We start from the raw sequence: 25,009 nt of genomic DNA, 5'->3' as shown, positions 1-25,009 counted from the left end.
TTTGTAAATGTGAATGGCACAGTCCATTTGTTCTGGTACCAAAACTGGACGGTTCCATTCGGTTTTGAATAGATTTTTGATGCTTGAACAAGATTTCCAGATGTGATGCCTAACTGATGTCGCCTATTGTTGACATACTGGAGAGATTTGGGCGATGCCTACCTGATGTTGTTTTTGATGACATACTGGAGAGACTTAAGCAAGCCATGTATATTTCCACCCTGTATCTCATGAATGGGTACTGGCAGGCACCCATAGAGGAATTCAGCTGCAAAAAGACCAAAATCAAAACCACTGATGTGTTGTTTGAATTCACCAGACCCCCCCTTTGGTCTTCATGGCACACCGTTGACTTATTAGTGGATGATGGATCAGATTCTGCGACTTCATTCCAAGTATACTTGAACATATCTTGATGACATAGTCATTGTCAGTAATGATTGGTGGTCACATCTCAACAACGAGCAATCAGTGCTTAACAATTTGACTGACTGGGTTGACAGCTAACCATAAGAAGAATAAATGTGGTACATCAGAAACACATTATTTGGGGTATTCTATGGCGATTGGTTTGATTAAATTTCAGTTGATCCTAAGTGTCTCCTCAGATGTTCTCTCTGTGAATTCTCAGATTTCTCTTTTAATCTCCTCCTCCTTCTCACTGAGCACAGACAAACTTTCACTTTCATTTCTTCATAAGTCACTTCCTTGTCTGTCTAACTGATTCTCTCTGCCAGCCTCTCCTCAGACTGACAATGGCAGAAGCTCAGCTGTGTGAATTACAGGATGAGTTTACCTGCTCTGTGTGTCTGGACACCCTGACTGACCCCGTCACGATCCCCTGTGGTCATAATTTCTGTCTAAAGTGCCTCACTGAATGCTGGGATCAGAGCCAAGAGTGCAGCTGTCCTCAGTGCAGAGAGAACTTCACCATGAGGCCTGCTCTGCGAAGAAACACTCTGCTGAATGAAGTCATCCAAAAGTTTAAAAAGACAGGAATCAGTTCTCCTCCATCTCAGAATTATGCTGGCCTTGGAGACGTGGAGTGTGACTTCTGTACTAGGAAGAAGTTCAGAGCGGTGAAGTCCTGTCTAACCTGCATGGCCTCCTACTGTCAGACTCACCTGCTGCCTCACTATGAAGTAGCGGCCTGGAAGGGACACAAACTGACTGATCCAGATAGAGATCTGAAGGAGAAACTCTGTGTGGAACATCAGAAAAGTCTGGAGATGTTTTGTAAAACTGACAAGACGTGTATCTGCTTGATGTGTGGAGTGACTAAACATGACGGTCACAAAAAGGTTGAGCTGGAGGTGGAAAGACAAGAAAAACAGGTAAATGGAGATTAGTGTTTAGTTGGAAATGGATGGATGGATCGAAGCTAAATAAACAAATGAGTTAAGTGATACGTAAATGTAGTTTGTCAGAGTAATCTGTTAGTTCCTTTAGGGAGTACCTCAGACCTCTTTCAGAGACGCATTACAGTCACACGTGAATTAATATTGATGTTTGGGATTTGATCTAAAATTCTTATAATATGCAAAGATTATCAAGTGGCTTTTTAGTACGGATGTTCTCAGTTTAAGTAATTCAGTAATTGTGCACATAATTAGTGATCAGTCATAATGTCATTTAGTCAATTCCTTGAGTGATAATCACACCGCATGATTGTGACATGGACTCTGACCTTTAATAGTTTGGAAAGAACACCACCAACTCCAGCATTTGGAAAATTATTTGTTAAATGTTTGTATTTCCACATGTATGTGAAGATTAAAATTGACCATCCACACTACATGATCATCATATAATGAGGTCAGATAAAAGGAGGATAAATTCGGTTGTGAAGAGGGAATATGGCCCAGAAGGTCTGAAAATGAATAGTAGAACATAAGAACATAAACGTCTGACTAACAAAACGAGATCATTCAGTCCATCAAGCCTGTTTGTTTAGCTAATAGCTAAGCTGCCCTGATATCTCATCCAGGTTCTTCTTAAAGGTTCTCAAGGTTTCTGCTTCAACTTCATGTCTTTTAGTTTGTTTCAGAGACCCACAAGTTTTTGTGTAAAGAAGTGCTTCTGGTTTCAGTTTTAAATGCACTTACTCTTAATTTCCTCTGGTGTCTTCACGTTTGTGATTCACCATTAAGCTCTGAACGTTTTGTCTGATCTGCTTTATCAATGCCTCTGGAGGATGTGCTTTTCATTCCTTGTATATTTATGTTACCTATTTTTTACGTTTTTTTAAATAAGCAATTAATGAGGTTCCCCAAAGATAAGCATCTACTTTTAAATTTTCAGCAGCTGTCCAATTTAATTTATTTATCCTAAAGTGTCTGAGTGTTCAAAGGTTCTGTTTTGTGTAGATGATGAAGAAGCTTTTGATGGAGTTGAATGAGGATACTTGTGTACTGAATTGTGCAGATCTGGGCTTGTGTGTGGCGTAAGTTACTAAACTGTAGTTCACGAGTCTTGGTTTTTATGAAAAGATCTATTGTAACTTTTTTAGTTTAGAATATGGAGCCAGACAGGAACCGTCCTTGAACCGTCACCTTATTGTGGTGGAGGGGTGTGCGTGTCCCAATGATCCTAGGAGCTATGTTGTCTGGGGCTTTATGCCCCTGGTAGGGCCACCCAAGGTAAACTGGTCCTAGGTGAGGGATGAGACAAAGAGCTGTTCAACAAACCTCCAATGACTAAAGAAAACTTTGGACAATGTTTTCCCTTGCCCGGACCCTGGTCACCGGGGCCTCCCTCTGGAGCCAGGCCTGGAGGTGGGGCTCGATGGCGAGCGCCTGGTGGCAGGGCCTGCACCCATGGGGGCACAGCCCGAAGAGGTAACGTGGGTCCTTCTCCCCATGGGCTCACCACCTATGGGAGGGGCCAAGGAGGTCGGGTGCAGTGTGAGTTGGGTGGTGGCCGGCGGGACCTTGGCGGTCTGATCCTCGGCTACAGAAACTGGCTCTTGGGACGTGGAATGTCACCTCTCTGAAGGGGAAGGAGCCTGAGCTAGTGCGCGAGGTCTAGAGGTTCCGGCTAGATATAGTCGGACTCACCTCGATGCACAGCTTGGACTCTGGAACCAATCTCCTTGAGAGGGGCTGGACTCTCTACCACTCTGGAGTTGCCCCCGGTGAGAGGCGGAGCAGGTGTGGGCATACTTATTGCCCCCCGACTTGGAGCCTGTGCATTGGGGTTTACCCCAGTGGACGAGAGGGTGGCCTCCCTCCGCCTTCGGGTGGGGGGAAGGGTCCTGACTGTTGTTTGTGCGTATGCCCGAACAGCAGTTTGGAGTATCCACCCTTTTTGGAGTCTCTGGAGGGTTGCTAGAGGGCATACCTTCTGGGGATTCCCTCGTTTTGCTGGGAGACTTCAATGCTCACGTGGGCAATGACAGTGAGACCTGGAAGGGCGTGATTGGGAGGAATGGCCCCCATCTGAACCCAAGTGGTGTTTTGTTATTGGACTTCTGTGCTCATCACGGATTGTCCATAACGAACACCATGTTCAAGCATAAGGGTGTTCATATGTGCACTTGGCACCAGGACACCCTAGGCCTCAGGTCGATGATCGACTTTGTGGTCGTGTCGTCGGACTTGCGGCCATATGTCTTGGACACTCGGGTGAAGAGAGGGGCGGAGCTGTCAACTGATCACCACCTGGTGGTGAGTTGGCTTCGATGGTGGGGGAAGATGCCGGTCAGACCTGGTAGGCCCAAACGGTTGTGAGGGTCTGCTGGGAACGGCTGGCAGAGTCCCCTGTCAGAAGTAGCTTCAACTCCCACCTCCGACAGAACTTCAACCACGCCCCGAGGGAGGGGGGACATTGAATGGGCCATGTTCCGTGCCTCTATTGTTGAGGCGGCTGACCGGAGCTGTGGCCGCAAGGTGGTCGGTGCCTGTCGCAGCGGCAATCCCAAACCCGCTGGTGGACACCGCGTGAGGGACGCCGTCAAGCTGAAGAAGGAGTCCTATAGGACCTTTTTGTCCTGTGGGTCTCTGGAGGCAGCTGATAGGTACTGGCAGGCCAAGCAGAATGCAGCCGGTTGTTGCTGAGGCAAAACTCGGGCATGGGAGGAGTTTGGAGGCCATGGAGAACGACTTCGGACGGCTTCGAGGAGATTCTGGTCCACCGTCCGCGCCTCAGGAGGGAAGCAGTGCAGTGTCAACACTGTATATGGTGGGATGGTGCGCTGCTGACCTCGACTCGGGACGTTGTGGGTCGGTGGGAGGAGTACTTCGAAGACCTCCTCAATCCCACTAACATGCCTTCCAACGAGGAAGCAGAGCCTGGGGACTCTGAGGTGGGCTCTCCCATCTCTGGGACTGAAGTCACCGAGGTGGTCAAAAAACTCCTTGGTGGCAGGGGTGGATGAGATACGCCCCGAGTTCCTTAAGGCTCTGGATGTTGTAGGACTGTCTTGGTTGACACGTCTCTGCAACATCGCATGGACATCGGGGACAGTGCCTCTGGATTGGCAGACCGGGGTGGTGGTCCCCCTCTTTAAAAAGGGGGACCGGAGGGTGTGTTCCAACTATAGAGGGATCACACTCCTCAGCCTCCCTGGAAAAGTCTATTCAGGGGTTCTGGAGAGGAGGGTCCGTTGGATAGTTGAACCTCGGATTCAGGAGGAACAGTGTGGTTTCGTCCTGGTCGCTGGAACAGTGGACCAGCTCTTCACCCTTAGCAGAGTCCTGAGGGTGCATGGGAGTTTGCCCACGGTCTACATGTGTTTTGTGGACTTGGAAAAGGCATTCGACCGTGTCCCTCGGGGAATCCTGTGGGGGGTGCTCCGGGAGTATGGGGTACCGGACCCCCTGATAAGAGCTGTTCGGTCCCTGTACAATTGGTGTCAGAGCCTGGTCCGCATTGCTGGCAGTAAGTCGGACCCGTTTCCAGTGAGAGTTGGACTCCGCCAGGGCTGCCCTTTGTCACCGATTCTGTTCATAACTTTTATGGACAGAATTTCTAGGCGCAGCCAGGGTGTTGAAGGGGTCCGGTTTGGTGGACTCAGGATTGGGTCACTGCTTTTTGCAGATGATGTTGTCCTGTTTGCTTCATCAGGCCGTGATCTTCAGCTCTCTCTGGATCGGTTCGCAGCTGAGTGTGAAGCGGCTGGGGTGAGAATCAGCACCTCCAAATCCGAGAGCATGGTCCTCAGCCGGAAAAGGGTGGAGTGCCCTCTCAGGGTTGGGGAGAGATCCTGCCCAAGTGGAGGAGTTCAAGTATCTCGGGGTCTTGTTCATGTGTGAGGGAAGAATGGAGCGTGAGATCGACAGGCGGATCGGTGCGGCATCCGCAGTGATGTGGGCTCTGCATCGGGTCTGTCGTGGTGAAAAAGGAGCTGAGCCGTAAGGCAAAGCTCTCAATTTATCAGTCGAACTACGTTCTCACCCTCACCTATGGTCATGAGCTATGGGTAGTGACCGAAAGAACGAGATTGCGAATACAAGCAGCTGAAATGAGTTTCCTCCGCAGGGTGTCTGGGCTTTCCCTTAAAGATAGGGTGAGAAGCTCAGTCATCCGGGAGGGGCTCAGAGTAGAGCCGCTGCTCCTCAGCATCGAGAGGAGTCAGATGAGGTGGCTCAGGCATCTGATCGGGATGCCTCCTGGACGCCTCCCTGGTGAGGTGTTCCGGGCACATCCAACTGGGAGGAGGCCCCGGGAAGACCCAGGACACGCTGGAGGGACTATGTCTCCGGCTGGCCTGGGAACGCCTTTGGGATTCTCCCGGAAGAGCTGGAAGACGTGGCCGGGGAGAGGGAAGTCTGGGCCTCTCTGCTTAAGCTGCTGCCCCCATGACCCGACCTCGGATTAGTGGAAGAGGATGGATGGATGGATGGATGGATGAGGGATGTCCATTATCACCAATGCTTCTTGTAGTTGCTATTGAACCCATAACTGTTCATTTCCAGAAGCAGTCAGAGATTAAAGACTTCATATGGAAAGGTGTTGAAAAAAAGTCTTCATTTTGACCTGGTGAGCTTTATCACAGATCCACATGAGACATTGTTCATCCACATTACAGCTTTCTTAAAATTCCATGATGCTTCCATGTTTTCTGACTTTTCCTGCCTCATATGCCCTTATGGGAGATTCTGTTCAGGGGATTGAATAATTTTGACACCACAGTAGTCAATAAAAGTGACATTTTGTGCCTAGTGTGGAGAACCTACTTATACTGAGCTATTTAAATTGTTCTTGTTTGATTTGTTTATTGCAAACAGCTGGAATTTTGTAAATTTTGCCAAGAAATCTAATATGCATTGGAGTTTGAATAATTTTGAGTGCAACTGTATAATGTTTTGTTTCCAGTAGTTGCTCATCTATAAATAAAATTTACTAAGGGCACGCAAGATGCACGCCCGCCAATTCACAGAGCCCCGCCCGCCAACTGTAAGACCATGGGATACTATGGGATATGCACAACAGGGCCAGGGCCGCCAACTCACAGAGCCCCTCCCGCCAACTCTAAGACCATGGGATATGCTCGACAGAGCCCTGCCTGCCAACTCTAACCCTCCTCCCGTGTCATGGGATATGCACGACAGAGCCGCACCCGCCAACTGTAGCCCTCCTCCTGTGTCCACTGTCACTCTCGAGGCATGTGCGCTGCCTGCTCATGTGCCCGCACGCAACAACTCACCAAACACAGCCTCAGTCACTTTTGTCTGTGCTACAGTCCACATGCACCTCTGAGCCACGTTGACTTTTCATTGTTCTTTTCGGTTCCGGGTGCTTTTCTATATATATAATCGACCAAGTCGCCCAACCATGGGGTACACACAACAGAGCCCTGACCACCCACTCTAACACTCTAACGCCATTCACTAAGGGCATCCAAGACACACGCATGACAGGGCCAGGCCTGCCAACTCCTCTGATAGCCAATGAAGAGCATTGCAAGAAGTACATACTGCGGTAGGTAGGCCAATGTTATGTTCTTGAATGGGAATGGTGGTATCTTCTTGAAAAGCAGTGTAAAACTGAATGCGATGACAGTGCATAGGGTTTGCAAGTTGACACTGAAAGGAATTGGAATGAGTTTGTAAGGGCTTCTTGAGAGCACGAGTTGTTTTGAAACATTGCTGGCAATTTTCACATTGCATCATTCGTTCAGTGGAGTGTGATTTTAAATCTGCGTTGAGATATTTCTGGAGCGTGAAGGTTTTTGAGCAAATGTTGCATTGAAATTCCGGTGTGAAATGCGTTTGTAAATGTTTTTCAGTAAGAGGATAGTGGGAAGTTGACGTCACATCAGCGTGGCTGCAGACAAATGTTTGTGTTGAATGGATTTAAACATGGTTGAGGACATCCGTCTTTGTAATGGCACTAGACTTTCTGTTACCAGCATTCACCGCAATGTACTGGAGTGTAAGACTGTCACATCTGCTACCTCATAAACTGTCCTTATTCCCCAGATTTCCCTGACCCCATCAGACTCAAATTTGCCTTTTACTTTTACATGCAGACAACTTCCTGTTAGATTAGCCTTTGCAATGACAATTAATAAGACACAGGGCCAAACTTTCAAAAAGAGATGCCTGTATCTGCCAAAACCTGTTTTCAGTCACGGACAATCGTATGTTGCTCTCTCCAGAGTTCCATTTTTTCATTCACTGACAGTTGTATCCTCAAACCCACCCCATTTGGTCAACTGTGTCTTTTAGGAAGTGTTCAGTCATCAATAAATAATTATGCGGCTTATGCTACGCCATAGGTTGGCTAGTTTGATTTATTGTGAGATTTCTCTGAGCTCACTAAAATCCTCTTCAGATTTCACTTTTTCCTAAACTCCACAGACTCACTCATGTCTTCTCGGCCTCCGTTATCTCACTTGACTCCATAAAACAACCAAACACTTGACAAAGTTCTCACAAGTCTCAACTCCACAATGGCCTTGTTGGTCCTACAATTGAAGTCCTTAGCCATCCGACGTCTCCTGGGTTTGCAGGTTTCTTCAGATTTTATGTGTGAAGCTCTGATATCCTGATTGTTGATGTGATGTTCTCTCAATCTCAAGGACTGACTCATACACCATTGTGCCTTCAGACTGTCTCCTTTATTTGTAACTCTCTTCAAGCCCAAACTCCATCTTGAATTGAACTGTTAAATTAAATCTTTATTTGAATGTTTGTGTGATATTCATGTTTCTTTAATTAAATCTCTGTGTGTCACCTACTGTATCAAAATGAAGACGAGTGTGACAGAAACAGTAAGTTGTGCCATGGAATGTGAAACAAATGACACTCAAAATGACACCACGAGCTGAGAAAGTGAAAGAGAATTCTGATGAGACCCCCATGTGTCCTCTTGTGTGTCCAAACAGAAACAACTGGGGGTGACACAGAGTGAAATTAGGAGGAGAATTGAAAAGAAAGAGAAGAAACTGAAGAAGATGAGGAGGGCAGTGGACAAGATGAAGGTGAGTGGAATTAAGACAACACTTCATATCAAAGAGAGGAAAAAAAACTAAAAGGGTTGTTAGAGTTTGTGGTGATGACGTGTGAGGACAGGGAGATGGAGAAGGAGAGAAGATGGTTTATTGTGTCCTTCATGGCGTTTCACTCCTGACAGCATTTCATGTTTTAGTCATTAGGAATTCACACCACAAGACCCTCATGTCCTCGGGTTTCTCATTCCTCCACTTAACACTAGAATTACCAGAGCCTACGAAAAAACTCGTAATTCCGTCCCACCTTAAATCGCTTCTTAAATCCCATCACACCTCTCCGCCAGCGTCCTTTGTCTTCTAAATGTGCTGATAAAGAGAAGCTTGGAGCAGCCGGCTATTCCATCCCCCCACCAATTTAGAACGTGCACGAACTTCTCTCAGCTCAGGCCTTGATTGAGTATCTGGGAGTGAAGTGGAGTTTTAGAGTGGAAATAATAGATCGTTGTTTGGAACACACGCATTTCATGTCTGTTCCGTTTCTACAGTAATCTGTGTCAACACATTGTTAAAACAGAAACGTATTTTATATTCTAGTAGTAGATGACAAAATGTAGGCATAAACTATATAATGTATGAAGCCTGAAGTCCAAATAGCAAAGAAACATTTTCACAAGAATAACACAATTGCGCTTTTATTCAAAAATATAACTGCAGAAACAAAAAGCCGCCTTAACATGCGACATTGACAGCAGTTTATTGTAACTGCCTCTGTAGTTCAATAGAATCAGTTCCCGCTTGGGAATCAAAAGGTCACGAGTTTGATCCTGCGCCCTTCAGTTTTGAGAAGTAAACTGCTCTTAGTCTTACTATTTTAAAATAAAAGCATACATTTGATTTCAGTCTGTAACAGCCGGTGCAATTTATGATCCTTGTAAAGGTTAGCTTTTTTTTTTTAATTCACTTTTCATTCTCTCAGTCGCGTTCAGAATCAATCCATACAACCCCATCTGACACGGCTGTTTTCACTAAAGACGCGCTATAGCTCTGCAGTGTACCACGATGCATACTAACACACAATCACCCCGGTTCTGACACACAAACGCTGGCGAAGCTGCCTTCTTCGTATCTCACCGTCACTTGCTTTTCTTTTTATTCAGTTTTATTGAGTGTCCCTGCCAGTCCCCGCATGTTGCTGTATGCTGTTTCTTTTGTACTCCAGGACATGCAGAGGAAAGAATGGTAAAGACCAGTAACTTCGGCGCTATATGCAATAATCAGACACTTTCTGTTTCTGTTTTAACACTGTGTTGACACAGATTACTGTAGAAACGGAACAGACATGAAATGCGTGTGTTCCAAACAACGATCTATTATTTCCACTCTAAAACTCCACTTCACTCCCAGATACTCAATCAAGCTGAAGTTCGTGCACGTTCTAAATTGGTGGGGGGATGGAATAGCCGGCTGCTCCTAGCTTCTCTTTATCAGCACATTTAGAGGACAAAGGACGCTGGCGGAGAGGTGTGAAGGGATTTAAGGAGCAATTTAAGGTGGGACGGAATTACGAGTTTTTTCGTAGGCTCTGGTAATTCTAGTGTTAAAGGTGACTTCACTCCCCTAACAATAACTCATAATGAAGGTGACACTGATGTTCTGTGTTGGATCAGTTGACACAACATTCTCTAATGGACTTTTCTTATTCCAGCTTTATATATATATATGCATATTTTTTTATTTTCACACAATTAAATTACAACAGACCAGTTTTATTCCCATTATCCATTCTTCTTCTTCTTCTTGACCAGGAGAAGCTCTTTTTAAAGACCACCCTGTGTAACACTACCAGGGTTCTCATAGATCCTACAGAGCCACTTATTAAGACTGCATATATTTTATTCAGACCTGCAAGTGTCTTAAGAAGATGCTGCTACCCAGAGTACCAAGGGAGTACCGTGGGGGATACTCCTACCACCCTTTTCCTTATTCAAACTCCTCTCTACGACATCAAAATACTAACAAAAGTGTATTTTCTATCCAACAGCTTTCTGTGAAAAGAGTGATGAGAGAACATGAGGAGAGCTTCAATAATCTGATTCACTGCATTGAGGAAAGCCACAAGAAACTGACTGAGACGATCAGAAAACAAGAAAAGAGAGAAACAGAGAAGACTGAAGGAGTAATGGAGCAGCTGAAGAAGGAGATCAAGGTGCTGAAGAGACGAGAAGCTGAGCTGAATGAGCTTTCAGAAACCAAGGACCATCTCCACTTCCTGCAGGTGGGAGCGAAACTTCACAGGGAGTCTGATCAGACTGGGGTGTGTGGGACCCGAGAAACTTCAAAATCAAGAGATCTGAAGAGTTTTTACAAATGGCAAGAACAAACTATTCAATCCAATGTCATATTTGACTAATAGTTCCACAGTTTATGCTAAAATCTCAAAGTCAGCCTTTATCTGAGTAATAGGGAGGTAAATCTACAATAGTTTAGTTTGTTTGAGGAAGTAAATTTATTTTTAGTAAGAGTCATTTTAAATGACACTACCTGAGAAAAGGCAACACCAACTCCTTCGTATCTTTAAACGCTTCTGTCATGTCACCTCCTCATGTCTCTTTCCTTTAACTGATAACATTCATATCCTTCAGCATTTCCTCAAAGCTCAAACCCCACAGTCCAGTCTGGTCTCTCTTCTTCTTCTCATCTTTCTTTTCTGCTGTTTTCTCTTTTCTCTAACACACAATATTCCTGATGTGGTCTCACAAGTGTGTTCTACAGAGCAGTTTACAGAACTGTGATGAGTGCACATAAGGCTCCCAAGTCTTTCTGACAAGTCACACACTTTCTAGTGGCAGACCTTCTATTATAAGATTATACTGAATAGTGTGTGTAAGTCTTTGGTTTTAATTTAATGGCCATATTTTCCCCCAAGGACATAAACACTCTATCTATCTATCTATCTATCTATCTATCTATCTATCTATCTATCTATCTATCTATCTATCTATCTATCTATCTATCTATCTATCTATCTATCTATTATGTTTTAGCACAAAACACATTCCACAGTGTGATGAACAACAGCAACACTTTATTTTACAAAACTGAACCAACCGCAAACACTATCCTTCTCACACACGTGCCTCTCTATTGCTTCTTTCACACACACTGCTCTAAACTTCATACCCCCTTATTTATAATACACATGCGCAAAAACAAGCATTTCCTTTACCATATAATAACATTTAAAAATGAAACTGTATACATAACACTATCTAATTAACTTCATCTCAGTACATTAAAGAGCCCAATGCCTTGTTTTGTCTGCTAAGTCAGTTCTTCACCTGCCTGTTCGCTGCCCCCTCAGTCCACTTATCTACAGTCTGACTCGACTCTTATGGACTTCTGTGTGAAAAGCTTTTTCTAGGTCCAGGCCAAAAACATCTAATGGTCCATTATAATGAAACATTCTCCTATAAATAAATAGTAAAAGAATGAAAAGTGATCTCTCTATCTAAACACAAGATGAATGTCCACCACACTGATGTTTAGTTTAGAGGAGGTCCTTCTTATTAATGTTACTTTTTAATTCTCCTTGTCCTCTCTTCTCTCCTGATGTAGACTTTCTCATCTCGCTGTGTCCTTCCTGCTGATGGAGACTTGCTCAGCTTCACTGTCACTGCTGATTTCTCTTCTGAGGACCTGCTAAAGCAGCTGTCATGTCTGAAAAAGAGTCTGGAGAAAATCGGTCAGTGGGACATCCTGACATGGACTCCACCAGGTATTGTGACACTTCATGTTGTTTTCATTGCTAAAGTCCATTAAGAAGACAAATAGGACAGTAACAGGGACAGTGAGATACATGAAGAAGGCCTGCTCTTACATATTTGTCTCTAAGCCTTTACTGTTAAGAATATCTTATAATGTCTCTTACAGTGAGAGACCTGTTTAGTATCACACTCTCATTTTAGACAAAGTTCTTGAATTTTGAAGGTAAATAATGCATAGCATTTTTAAAAACAGGGTTGATGGTACAATGGCACGTCTATCTGTTTTGGTCATGTTGTATATTTATGAATCTCAGTTTCTCTTTTTGTGATTTTGTGTCATTGCTGCCCTCTGGTGGACACTGGATGACATTATGCCCTGGCACAGATGTCAGACGTCAGACAGTTTATTACTTTATATATATATAGAGGATGCTTTTTCTATTTACTCCCTTTAAAGCTTCTTCTTCATTTGACATTGTGATTCTTTTCATGTGCTGTGCATAACAACCAGCATAAAATAAGGAACAGGAAGTTGTGTTAAACTGGCAGGCCAGCTCAGCATACAAATGAAGTGAACTTGAAAGCAGTGACAACATAAATGCAATTGAACTGAGATCAACTTCAGTGCTTTGTCATATCATGAAATCTGAATGAACCTCTGCTGTCCTCTCTGTCCTTTCCATTCTGTCAGATAGGCTCCCTTTTTCAAAATTCACATTAATCCGTTTCAGCCATGCTGCCACAGGCTCACTGGCCACTTTATTAGGTACGCCTGTTCAACTGCTAATTAATGGAAATGTCTAATCAGCCAATCACATGGCAGCAGCTCAATGCATTTCACCCTGTAGACGATGTCAAGACGACCTGCTGAAGTTCAAACCGAGCATCAGAATGGGGCAGATAGGGGACTGAAGTGACTTTGAACTGGCATGGGTGTTGATGCCAGACAGGCCGATGCGAGTATTTCAGAAACTGTTGAGCTGCCTGGATATTCACGCACAACACTCTCTAGGGTTTACAGTGAAGGATCTGAAAAAGGGACAGTATTGTTACTGACCATCACTGCATGAAAAGAGGTTTATCTGTACTAGGAAACTCCTGTATACACCACTGATTTTCAGAAGTATCTACAAGTACCACTAAGCGTATACATCAAATTCCACCAACCTAGGATACTTCCGGATTGATACCAATTCGGATGTATCTTCCTGAGGCATTCTTCCATGGTACAGCCATTTGTTGCACTAACCGAAACCAATGTACGTACTTATTTCGGTGGTATGATGCCACTGTCGGCCGCCATATTGAACTTTTCAACAGTCTTCGTTACTTATGGGCCCATCTTCAAGAAATTTGGTACGCGGGATTTCCAGCGCTAACTGAATCCTACTTACGTACATATATACGTCCATAGCCTGCAGCTCGGTCACCGTGTGAAGCGGCGTTGGGTCCCCCATCCCAGCGCCTCCCACGTTGTTGGCTACCTGCCTAAATAAGGCCATCCGTCGCTCCAGTCTCTACATTCCCTTCCTTGTTTCGCCACGGGATTCACGTCTCCCTACTGATAACTACAGCCTTTTTATTTAATCCACGGCTTCTCCACTGTTTTATTGTTCATTTATTACGATTATAGTTATTGTGTAGGTATTTTAGACTTACTTTACATTGTTAAGGTACCCATTTCCTTTATCGTTCCAACCGTACCCCCATTAACATGTCTATCGAGGTGATCACCATCGATCAAAGAACTGTCACTTACCGAGTGGTTTCCATGCCCGGAGATGGCACCTACCTTTTCCATTCTCTTTGTTACATATTACACGGCCATATCAGGCTCACTCTTGATATCCATTGTGTCTTATGTATTGAATGACTGGACAGGTTCAAGGTGTGGACTGATGACGGTACAGGAGATAATTAGACTACACAGGAGCACTAGAAGAGTGAAATGCTTAAGCCCTTCACCTATGCATCTGCATGTGAGTTGATGGCTGCCGCTGAATTGTTCGGTTGTCGCTTTCAAGTGTACCGAAATGGCCAAATATTTTACACCTTTCGACAACCGCCAATGCCTCTTAAACATCTTAGATTGACAGGTGACGATTTGAGTAGTGGACACTTTGATGTTTATGAATGTTTAAACTCTCAAAAGCTGGATGTGATTTTATCGATGAAACTGGTTGTATACTTACAACGCTTGACAGATGCTGAATGTCTCTTCAACACAAGTCCTACAAATACTGTCGTCATTGAAACAAACCATGAAACTCAAACCGATTATGACAGCAGCAATCCAAGCTGTGAGATTTGAAACAAGATTACTGTTCACATGGCCGACTGTACGTTACATGCTCAGAGTAAGATCAGCGCACAGCTTGGTCAGATTACAACCGGAGGGCCGAACTCACAATGTGGTATACAAAGAGATCCTTAAATAATTATTATTGGGAGATTTACACTCAGTTTAAAAAGGTTAAATTTTCTTCTTAATACAAATTTTAATGCAGTACTTTGCAGTACTTTGTATATATATACACTGCTCACAAAACTTAAAGGAACACTTTAAAGAAACACATTAGATACATCAGATCTCAATATGAAGTTGGATATCTATACAAATAACGACAGGGCAATGTCTTAGGAACAAAAGGATGCCAAGTCTTTTAATGGAAATGAAAGTTTTCTGCCTACAGAGGGCTCAATTGTGTAGACACCCTAAAATCAGAGTGAAATGAAGATGTGGCAGGCTAGTCCATTTTTTCAAAAACTTCATTTCTGCTACTCAAAATGCTTTTCAGTATCTTGTGTGGCCCCCACGAGCTTGTATGCATGCTTGACAACGTCGGGGCATGCTCCTAATGAGACGACGGATGGTGTCTTGTGGCATTTCCTCCCAGATCTGTATGAGGGCATCCCTGAGCTGTTGTACAGTCTGAGGAGCAACCTGGCGCCTAATGGACCGAAACATAATGTCCCACAGATGTTCTATTGGGTTTAAGTCTGGGGATCGTGAAGGCCATTCAATTGTTTCAACTCCTTCATCCTCCGGGTACTGCCTGCATACTCTTGCCACATAAGGCCAGGCATTGTCGTGCATTAGGAGGAAACCAGGACCTACTGCACCAGCGTAGGGTCTGACAATTGGTCCAAGGATTTCATCCTGATACCTAATGGCAGTCAAGATGCCGTTGTCTAGCCTGTAGAGGTCTGTGAGTCGCTCCATGGATATGCCTCCAAGATCATCACTGACCCACCACCAAACCAGTCATACTAAACGATGTTACAGGCAGCATAATATTCTCCACGGCTTCTCCTGACCCTTTCACGTCTTTCACATATACTCAGGGTGAACCTGCTCTCATCTGTGAAAAGCACAGGACGCCAGTGGTGGACCTGCCAATTCTGGTATTCTATGGCAAATGCCAATTGAGCTCCCCGGTGCTGGGCAGTGAGCACAGGGCGCAGTAGACATTTGGGCCCTTGGGTCACCCTCATGAAGTCTTTCTGATTGTTTGGTCAGAGACATTCACACCAGTGGCCTACTGGAGGTCATTTTGTAGGGCTCTGGCAGTGCTCATCCTGTTCCTCCTTGCCCAAAGGAGCAGATACTGGTCCTGCTGATGGGTTATGGACCTTCTATGGCCCTCTCCAGCTCTCCTAGAGTAACTGCTTGTCTCCTAGAATCTCCTCCATGCCCTTGAGACTGTGCAGGGAGACACAGCAAACCTTCTGGCAATGACACGTATTGATGTGCCATCCTGGAGAAGTTGGACTACCTGTGCAACCTCTGTAGGGTCCAGGTATCGCCTCATGCTACCAGTAGTGACACTGACTGTAGCCAAATGCAAAACTAGTGAAGAAACAGTCAGAAAAGATGAGGAGGGAAAAATGTCAGTGGCCTCCACCTGTTAAACCATTCCTGTTTTGGGGGTCCATCTCATTGTTGCCCCTCTAGTGCATCTGTTGTTAATTTCATTAACACCACAGCAGCTGAAACTGATTAACAACCCCCTCTGCTACTTAACTGACCACATTAATATATATATATATATATATATATATATATATATATATATATATATATATATATATATATATATATATCTATACTAATAAAAGGCAAAGCCCTCACTCACTCACTCACTCACTCACTCACTCACTGACTCATCACTAATTCTCCAACTTCCCGTGTAGGTAGAAGGCTGAAATTTGGCAGGCTCATTCCTTACAGCTTACTTACAAAAGTTGGGCAGGTTTCATTTCGAAATTCTACGTCTAATGGTCATAACTGGAAGGTATTTTTCTCCATTAACTGTAATAGAGTTGAGCTGGAAAGACGTGGGGGGCGGAGTTTCGTGTGACATCATCACGCCTCCCACGTAATCACGTGAACTGACTGTCAACAGTGCGTAGAAAACCAGGAAGACCTCCAAAAAGCGCTTAAGAAAACATGCATTATATAAGTGAGAAGACAGCGAAACAATAAGAAGCGGCGAGTGACATATACTACCATATTCATGAGTGCTGCTACCTCGAAAGAAAGCAAGGTGTAAACCTAAACTTTAAATTAAGTTCATAGACAGGCTACGCTGGCGTTTCACATGCCCACAGGTAATGCGGGATACAAGTTTAATGAGAGGACGAGGGATATAAGCGAGTTTTGATCACTTTGTAACTAAAATTGTAGGTGAAGGGGTGTGCTTATGCAAATTCGAGACTGTGTTTGTGGGGATTGACAGTTAAGGCAGGTGGGGAGTCACGTCATCATCTCCCTCCCATTTACCTCATTTGCTCTGAGCTGAGCTCATGCTAACGCCGTCTTCAAGCAACCGTCAAACTGCCACCAAATACTCACAGAAAAATCCACAAGTTAATACACACACTCTCTCTAGAGTTTCTCCACACTCTGAATCCTCCAGGCACTACTTACAAAAGGTCACATTGACAATCGTGTTACGTTATTTTTAAAATGTTTCCTTTTCTTAGCACAAGCACAGCTGAGAAGCTTGATGCATGTGCTCCATAACGCGTTAAAAATAATGCATTTAATCACACTTTGCATTACAAGCAAAGGGAGCTTTTGTCAATGCATGATTTCCTGGTACACCGATTACATTGATCACCGCATCCCGATTCATTTTACCCTCGCACCACCTTAGTTTGAGAAGAAGTATGAAAAATATGAGGTTAACACAGAAAAACAGATCACCAATTCAAGCTTTATGAATAATCGATTCGCCATCAATAATTGTTTTGGTAAAGCCATCCTCCTTCCATTTTATAATTTTTCCGCCACTAGCCATGATTAAATGAACGGTAAAAAGTAAGAGAAGCGAGGGTGACTTATTTAGGCAGGCATATATATGACAGCAACACTCATGACAATGTCAATCATGTTACGTTATTATTAAAATGTTTCCTTTTCTTTTTCATTACTTCTTTAACACACTACTTCTCCGCTCGGTAGCGGGTATTTTGCTATATATATATATATATGAATTACCTCCAAAGAGAGCTGAGACTTTTGATATCATGAACGTGTCTGCAAAACTGGGGTCTCCTGCCCAGCAAAAGTCGAGCAGCCAGCGTGCATAGCTGTGCCGCCTTTGAGACGCTGACTGCGCTTCTGCCTTAAGTCAAAGTGAGCACTTTTAATTTTTTTCATCCTCCCCCTGCACTATAGCCCAGACAAGTGCAAACACGGACCCCTTTTCTACACCACGGCAAAATAATATTAAGGCGATTCACACTTTCTTTTGCACGTATACGATTATGAGGTCCTCAGCTCGGATTATGAAGACGCACACGAGTGGAGGACTGACAGTGCCATCACAGCCGATTAATGGCGGGACGTCTCACCAGTCTACACAAGACCCACCGCGACTGTCCCCAAAAGGCGATCATAACGTCAGCGAACACATCTCTCTATACTATATAAAAGAAAAAGGCAACTTTCCTTTCTTTACACCTTTTCTCCTTTTATCCCAAACCAAAGCCTTTCTCTCTTAACACGGCAGAGGACACAAAAATAATTTTCTTTAAATGCCGGTAAGGCACATTACCAGAGGCACAAATTTGAACGTTCACATAGAAAATGTAATTTCAATGTACCTGTACTTCTTAAAACGTTAATGTTTTACTGTTTAATAACTTATAGACTATAATTTATTATTTTTCCCTTGCACTCAGTGACCAAAGCTATACACACACATATAGACACATACAAACATACACACAAGTATATGTATGTGTATATATATATACACACACACACACACACACACATACATACATACATATATATAATTTGTGTGTGTGTGTGTCTATATGTGTGTGTATATATGATGTAGATAGGTATGTATGTATATATATATATATGTGTGTATATGTAGATATGTATATAGATATGAAGATATGTATGTGTATATATGTATATATATATGTATGTATGTATGTATGTATGTGTGTGTGTGTGTGTGTGTGTGTGTGTGTGTGTGTGTGTATATGACAGCAGCAATCCAAGCTGTGAGAAAACAGTAAAAGGAGGCGTGTCAGGCGTCGTGGCACATTTTCTGATGCAGCTAGACGAGAACAACTTCGTGACGCTGCCGCCAAATACACAAAACAATTACTTTGACAATCATGTTACATTATTTTTAAAATGTTACCTTTTCTTTTTTATAACTTCTTTAACACATGACATCGCTGTGAAGCGCGGGTATTTTGCTATATATATATATCACAGCGACACTCATAACAGTGACAAACAACCATGTTACGTTATTTTAAAAATTTTTCCTTTTCTTTTTGGTACCTTCTTTAACACACTACTTCTCGCTGGCAAGCTGGTATTCTAGTATATATATATATATATATATATATATATATATATATACTGTATATATAATTATTTGTACACTCGTCTTTTCCTTTGTTGGTTTTTAGCCCCTATCTTAATAGAGTCTCTTAGCTGGGACTTAATAAAAAAATTATTCATATAAGTGACAAAACCAATTCAAATTATTAGAGGTGCAACAATAAAGGGGACATGAACATAATTATAATAACAATTCCCCTTTATATACAAATATTAAGTGTATAAATTACCCTTTATACACTCGGTCTGCATCTGCAAAAGTCGTCTTCAATTCCTCCAGCAGATATGTCATTACTGCCTGGTTATGAGGTGAACTTATTCAGTGTGGAAAGAGAGTAGTGTCATTAATTACATTTAAAATGATTACATAAAACCCCATACATAGCATATAAAAAAAAAAAAAAACACTGCTTACCCAGTTTGTGGATCATATTTATGCGGGCTGTTTTCCGAATTATGGAGGCGCCTTACAGCTTCCTGTAACATTGAATTAAACACACTTTACTAGATACACGCATACATGCATGGGAAACAAAGAATTTTCAAACAACATCGTATAATTTGGACGTGACAAACTGTTAAATAAGCTAGACGCAAGGAAGAAAAGTAGATGTGTAGCCAAGCGCTAACTTAGGCTAACTTGGCAAGGTATAATTTTCTACTATATTGTCGGCTAACATAAAGCTCAACTTACTGCAATGCCCATGTTATGCGCCCTCTTGACTCTTTTAAGGGCATGGCTTGATTCTTCCTGCGGTCTTTGCTCGCCGAACTTGCGCTCAAGTGCATCAAGACGCTGGATAGCCTCTTCGGGAAGAGCAGTATGCAGCACCCGGCTATGATAACAAAGACAACACCTCTACTTGATAGTCATTAATATATGAAAGGCTCTCACACCTCACTGCCATCACACATCATTGCTAGCTGTGAGGATTCTTAACTTTCACCGATTCCTGTATACATCCACATACGTAAGGTATCTGGTTGTTTCACAAAATTTATTTTGCATGCTACCTTTCCAAGCACTCTACCTCATACATCTGGCAGACGTAGAGTTTAGCGGAGATTTCCCATACCATATTTGTCCGGATTCAGCTCTTTTCATGCAGTGCATGTCCATCCCTTTATGACCGCATGTACCCATCTTCTGATGACTCCTTCCAGCCTGATAATGAACCATGTCACAAAGCTCAAATCATCTCAAACTGGTCTCTTGTACATGGCAATGAGTCCAATGCACTCAAATGGCCTCCACAGTCACCAGATCTCAATCCAATTGGGATGCAGTGGAACGGGAATTTTGTATCATGGATGTGCAGCCGACAAATCTGTAGAAACTGCATGATGTCATGTGACTATGGATAAAATTAATGGGGAATGTTTGCAACACCTTGCTGAAGGCAAAAGGGGGTCAACCTGGCACTAGTAAGGTGTACCTAATATAGTGGCCGGTGAGTATGGCGTCCTATACTCAGACTCATTTCACCACTGGATATTAAAGAAATTGTTTTACTGATCAAAGCATTTTAGTTTCTGTGTTTTGGTGGTACTACAAGGGTGTTGTATCATGTTAGCCATTATGGATGCGGTGAGAAGTCAAGCAAAATGACACCAAACTAGAAAGACTACAATATGTGAGCTGCTGAGGCAATTCAGGCTCCTTCTAAACAAATTAGAGGAGTTCATTAGAACACTGACCACTTCAGGACCACCTGAACACTCCACTGAGTGCACATAGCAAGTTCACAGGTGAAACACATTAACAGACTTTATAAATTATAAACTATATAATGTCTACATATCATGATACTGTGTGTTTAAACAAATCTGTACGCTAAAGGAGTTCTGCACTGATGAACATAAATGGAACCTAACAATGTCTGTCCATGAACAGAACTGCTGAGCTGTGGCCAACTGACAACACAGGAGAGGAAAACAGAAAGTGAGGTGACAAATGTTAACAGGTCAGACATGTGTGCACCCAACTGCACCGGCACTGTTTACTACCTGGAAGAAAGTCTGAGATCCAATGGTGGATTGGACTGGGCAGGCTGAACTCAGTCAGTTTCTTATTATGAAGCTCTGAGATGTTGGTATCTAAAGCAGAGGTCAAGTCCACAATAGAGACCCTCACATCTGTCCTACTGATCAAGGTGTTGGTAAATAAAACTCACTTCATCATCCACACACCGGTGGGCTCAGTACATAAACTTGATCTGCATGTCTTGTTGTTTTATTCAACTGCACTGCATTTGTAATAAGTGTCTAAGAATGTAATAATTATAAAACTCCATCTTAACATTCTCCATTCTTCTCTTTTCTTTATATTTTCAGGTCGTGAAGCTCCAGTCTTTACCCTACTGGCTCCTGAACCTCAGAGCAGAGAGGAGTTTTTACAATGTGAGTCTGTCAATTCATGGAGTTTATCATCATTTCACTTTTAATATCTCAGGCCAGGCTTATGATATGACAGCATTATGTGAGTCTGGTGGGACTGATGAACTGAAAGTGACGGGGGTCCTGTGACTCGTGCATTATGGGAAATTGAGATTCAGGACAGGGACACACCAAAGCAGTCTGTTGGCTGGAGTCCCTTGTCAAGTGTCAAGTGGACTCATTGAAAATAAAAATGAAATCCTGCCTACTACGCCACATCCACCTCTCACAGTAGTCCTACCTCCATTGTTGTTTTTACTTTTACTTTATTTTTTGTCCCGGCACTTCCTGCTGTTTTCTATTTTTGTTTTCTGTTTTCTCCTTTCTGTTGCTTTTCTTTTTCAGTCATTCCTTTATAATATTGATAAAAATAATTATTTATTTTTTTAGCACACAGTATGCAATGAAAGCAGCTCAGTGCACTTCACATACAAAGTATAATGTCCACTCCTAATCAGATATACATATACAGTTTATTTATATACAGATGTAGCCAAAAGGATTAATTTTAAAAAGAATCCCAATTGTTTTGTGAAATAAATTGAAGCTGACAACAGCACTCAGCATCCATCATTCTTTTCTCCATAGAGCAAACACTTTGTTTTTGATTCATGACTTAAAATATAATGTAGGAATAAAACCAAAAGAAGATGGTAGGGAAAATATTTGGGAGCCCATAGATGTTAAAAGACATCATTGGGTGAGAAACAATCCACTAATGAGAATCACGAGAAAGAAGATCATAGCCCAGCATGGTCAAGGTGAAAACTACAAGACCATCTCCAAAGAACTTTCTGTTCCTGTGGCCATGTTGCTAATATCAAGACGTTTAAGGTCCAGTGGACCACAGCCTAACTCCCTGGATGTCGCTGCAGATGGAGAATTGACCCCATTGAATAGAAGGATAGTTGAAGTGGTGGAGAACCAAGAAACTATCAGGATCTCCAAGATTAAGGTACAACAGCTTCAAGTAGCACCATCCATCACTTTCTGAATGAAACAGGGCCCCATGGTAGAAGACCCCATTTTTGAAAGACAGATGTAAAAATATAAAATAAAAAACTACATTTTGTCTAAAATGCATGTTGACAAGCCAATGTGCTGGAGAAGATCCATTGGACTGTTGAAACTAAATGAGAGCTTTATGGTGAGTCACAGCTGTTGAAAGTCATGTATCATGGAGGAGGCTCATTGATGTAAAATCAGAAGATCATCAAGACATTCTGGAGCAAACATCACAAAGCTCTGTCTTGTGTGCAGGTCATCCAAGTATGACCACCCTAATATGGTCAAAAGTGCATCAGAATGTTATGAAGTGGTCTGCTATGTGTGGTGAACTTATTCCAAATCAACATCCATGAGAAGAGCTGGAAGTCACAGTTGGGAGAAGAAGTCCATCAAAGCTCAAGAAGAGTGAGCCAAGTGGGCAGTGAGAGGAGTAGAAGTCTCATCCTAAGCCACAGGAAGTGCTTGATGGCAGGTCTCACCTGAAAACAGTCAACAACATTAGGTGAGGGTCCTAATAATTGTGTTCACGTCATTGTCATTTATTTTATTGTGTGTGTCTGAAATTAAAAGTAAAGAATCTGTTCTGTGGAAGAAAGAATGGCGGATGACAATCACTGTGCTCAGTTTACACTTATTTGACAGAAAATTGGGATTCTTGTTTAAAAAGTGGAAAGGGACAAAAACTACTGGGGGCATCTCTGTGACACAAACAGTAGAGAGACAGACGTGCCAGGTGACATATACTATAGAAATAATAAAGTCACTATATACTGTAACAGATGGGAAACAAATGATATGAGAGATGGATAGAGCAACAAAAATGACAGAATATGACACATAAATATGAAAGGCACGATAGATAGATAGATAGATAGATAGATAGATAGATAGATAGATAAGGCACTATATGGTAGATAGATAGATAGATAGATAGATAGATAGATAGATAGATAGTGTGAGACTTGCCCGGACACCACCAGTCGGAAACCACATCTTCATAAAAGCACACGTTTATTGAGCACAAATACACAGTCCCAAACAGCACACACAGTGCCCCCAGCACCAATCACCACTATTTCAGACTTCTCTATCACAGTCCTTGGCCGCCTTTCCTCTCTTCCCGGGAGCTTCGTCCTGCTCCCGCTCCCGACTCAAGCTCTCTGTCTGTAAGAAGGCGGCCCCTTTTATTCCCACCGGGATGTGCTCCAGGTGGCCGATGACGTCCTTCCGGCAGCACTTCCTGGTGTGGCTGAAGTGCTGCCCTTTGCACCGGAAGCACACCAGGCATCCCTGGTAGGTTCCTCTGCCATCTTGTCGAGTGTGGTGGAAGTAACTATTCCCAGGTTCCACAAGGCTTAAGGCGCCCCCTGGCGGTGGCCATGGGTCCCAACGGGTTAATTGCTTTCCCTCTTCTTCCGTGGTCCTCTCTTAATCCAGGGTGGTTGCCCTCTTGTGGGCTGGAAGCTATACATGTCCCTTTCTGTTCCTTCCAGGCATCCTGGCCAGGGGATAGTATAGATAGATAGTGTGACACTAGAGGGCGCTGTCGTTCCTTAAAACCCACAGACAAACTTCCAAGACACCAAGTAAAAGCACTACAAATAATTTTTAATTCTTTTCTTCTTGATATATTGTGCTTTAAGCACCTCCACCACCACAATACACAAATCAAGAATTACAATAAATCAATCCTCCTCTCCCAGCAGCTCCGTCACTTTACCTCCCAACTCCGGCTCAGCTTGCTGGGTCTCAAACAGTCCTTTATATATTCCTTGACTCGGAAGTGCTCCTCCTCTTCTTCTGGGTGAAATAACACATCATCAGTTCTCAAGTAGCCCAGAAGTACTGTGGGCTTCCGTCCTCGTGACTCTGAAGTACTTCTGGGCTGTAGTAAAAGTAGGAGTCCCCAGGTTCTTTATGAGTGCCCACTGGCGGCACCCACGGCACTCAACAGGGCTGAGGAAACAGACTCGATGTCCCTGGATGCCCTGAGGGAATCTGGGTTACAGCTACCGTCCAGGGGAGCTGCCACCTAGAGTCCCAGGGGAGGCAGTGTCCTGAAAAGGCTGCCTTCGTCCATTTCTTCTCGTTCAGGGACGTCCCGGCCGGATTGAGCTGCCAGCTGTCTATCACAATAGATAGATAGATAGATAGATAGATATATCAGAGGGAAGAAAGGAACCCAGAAGTGGAGACTGTTGTTTACTCCGGGCGGTGTTATGGTGGCGTTGCTTCGTCTTTTCTGAGGGAGAAAGGGAGAGAGAGGTTAGTACACTGTTTTCATCCCCCGACGGTCTCATCGCTCTGCACGTCCGGTCCTTCAACTGCTCCCGATGCGCTCGTGTGTGACATGACTGCCACCCTCAGCCCAGACCCATTGAGTCGGGCGGACCAAACCGAGAGGTCGTGGACCCTGGAGAGAGCATTAGCATTGGCCTGCAGACCGCCTTGACGATAAGTGACAGTAAATTTGTAGGGTTGTAAGTCCAAAAACCATCTCATGACCCGGGGATTCGACTCCCGGTGTAG

The 25,009-nt window shown here is 43.4% G+C and overlaps 1 protein-coding gene across 1 annotated transcript; it reads left to right on the top strand.

Moving 5' to 3' along the window:
- The first annotated feature begins 690 nt into the window (after positions 1 to 690).
- Positions 691 to 21,724, top strand: LOC120528510 (E3 ubiquitin/ISG15 ligase TRIM25-like). Its single transcript, XM_039752687.1, has 5 exons — positions 691 to 1,334; positions 8,330 to 8,425; positions 10,437 to 10,670; positions 12,011 to 12,170; positions 21,371 to 21,724. Exons 1-5 carry the CDS (start codon positions 756 to 758, stop codon positions 21,478 to 21,480), a joined length of 1,179 nt encoding a protein of 392 aa, XP_039608621.1. The 5' UTR covers positions 691 to 755; the 3' UTR covers positions 21,481 to 21,724.
- The last annotated feature ends 3,285 nt before the right edge of the window (positions 21,725 to 25,009 follow it).

The sequence above is a fragment of the Polypterus senegalus genome, chromosome 4 (genome assembly GCF_016835505.1).
Source record: "Polypterus senegalus isolate Bchr_013 chromosome 4, ASM1683550v1, whole genome shotgun sequence".
Classification (NCBI taxonomy): Eukaryota; Metazoa; Chordata; class Cladistia; order Polypteriformes; family Polypteridae; genus Polypterus; species Polypterus senegalus.
This window is presented reverse-complemented; position numbering and strand designations above follow the sequence as displayed.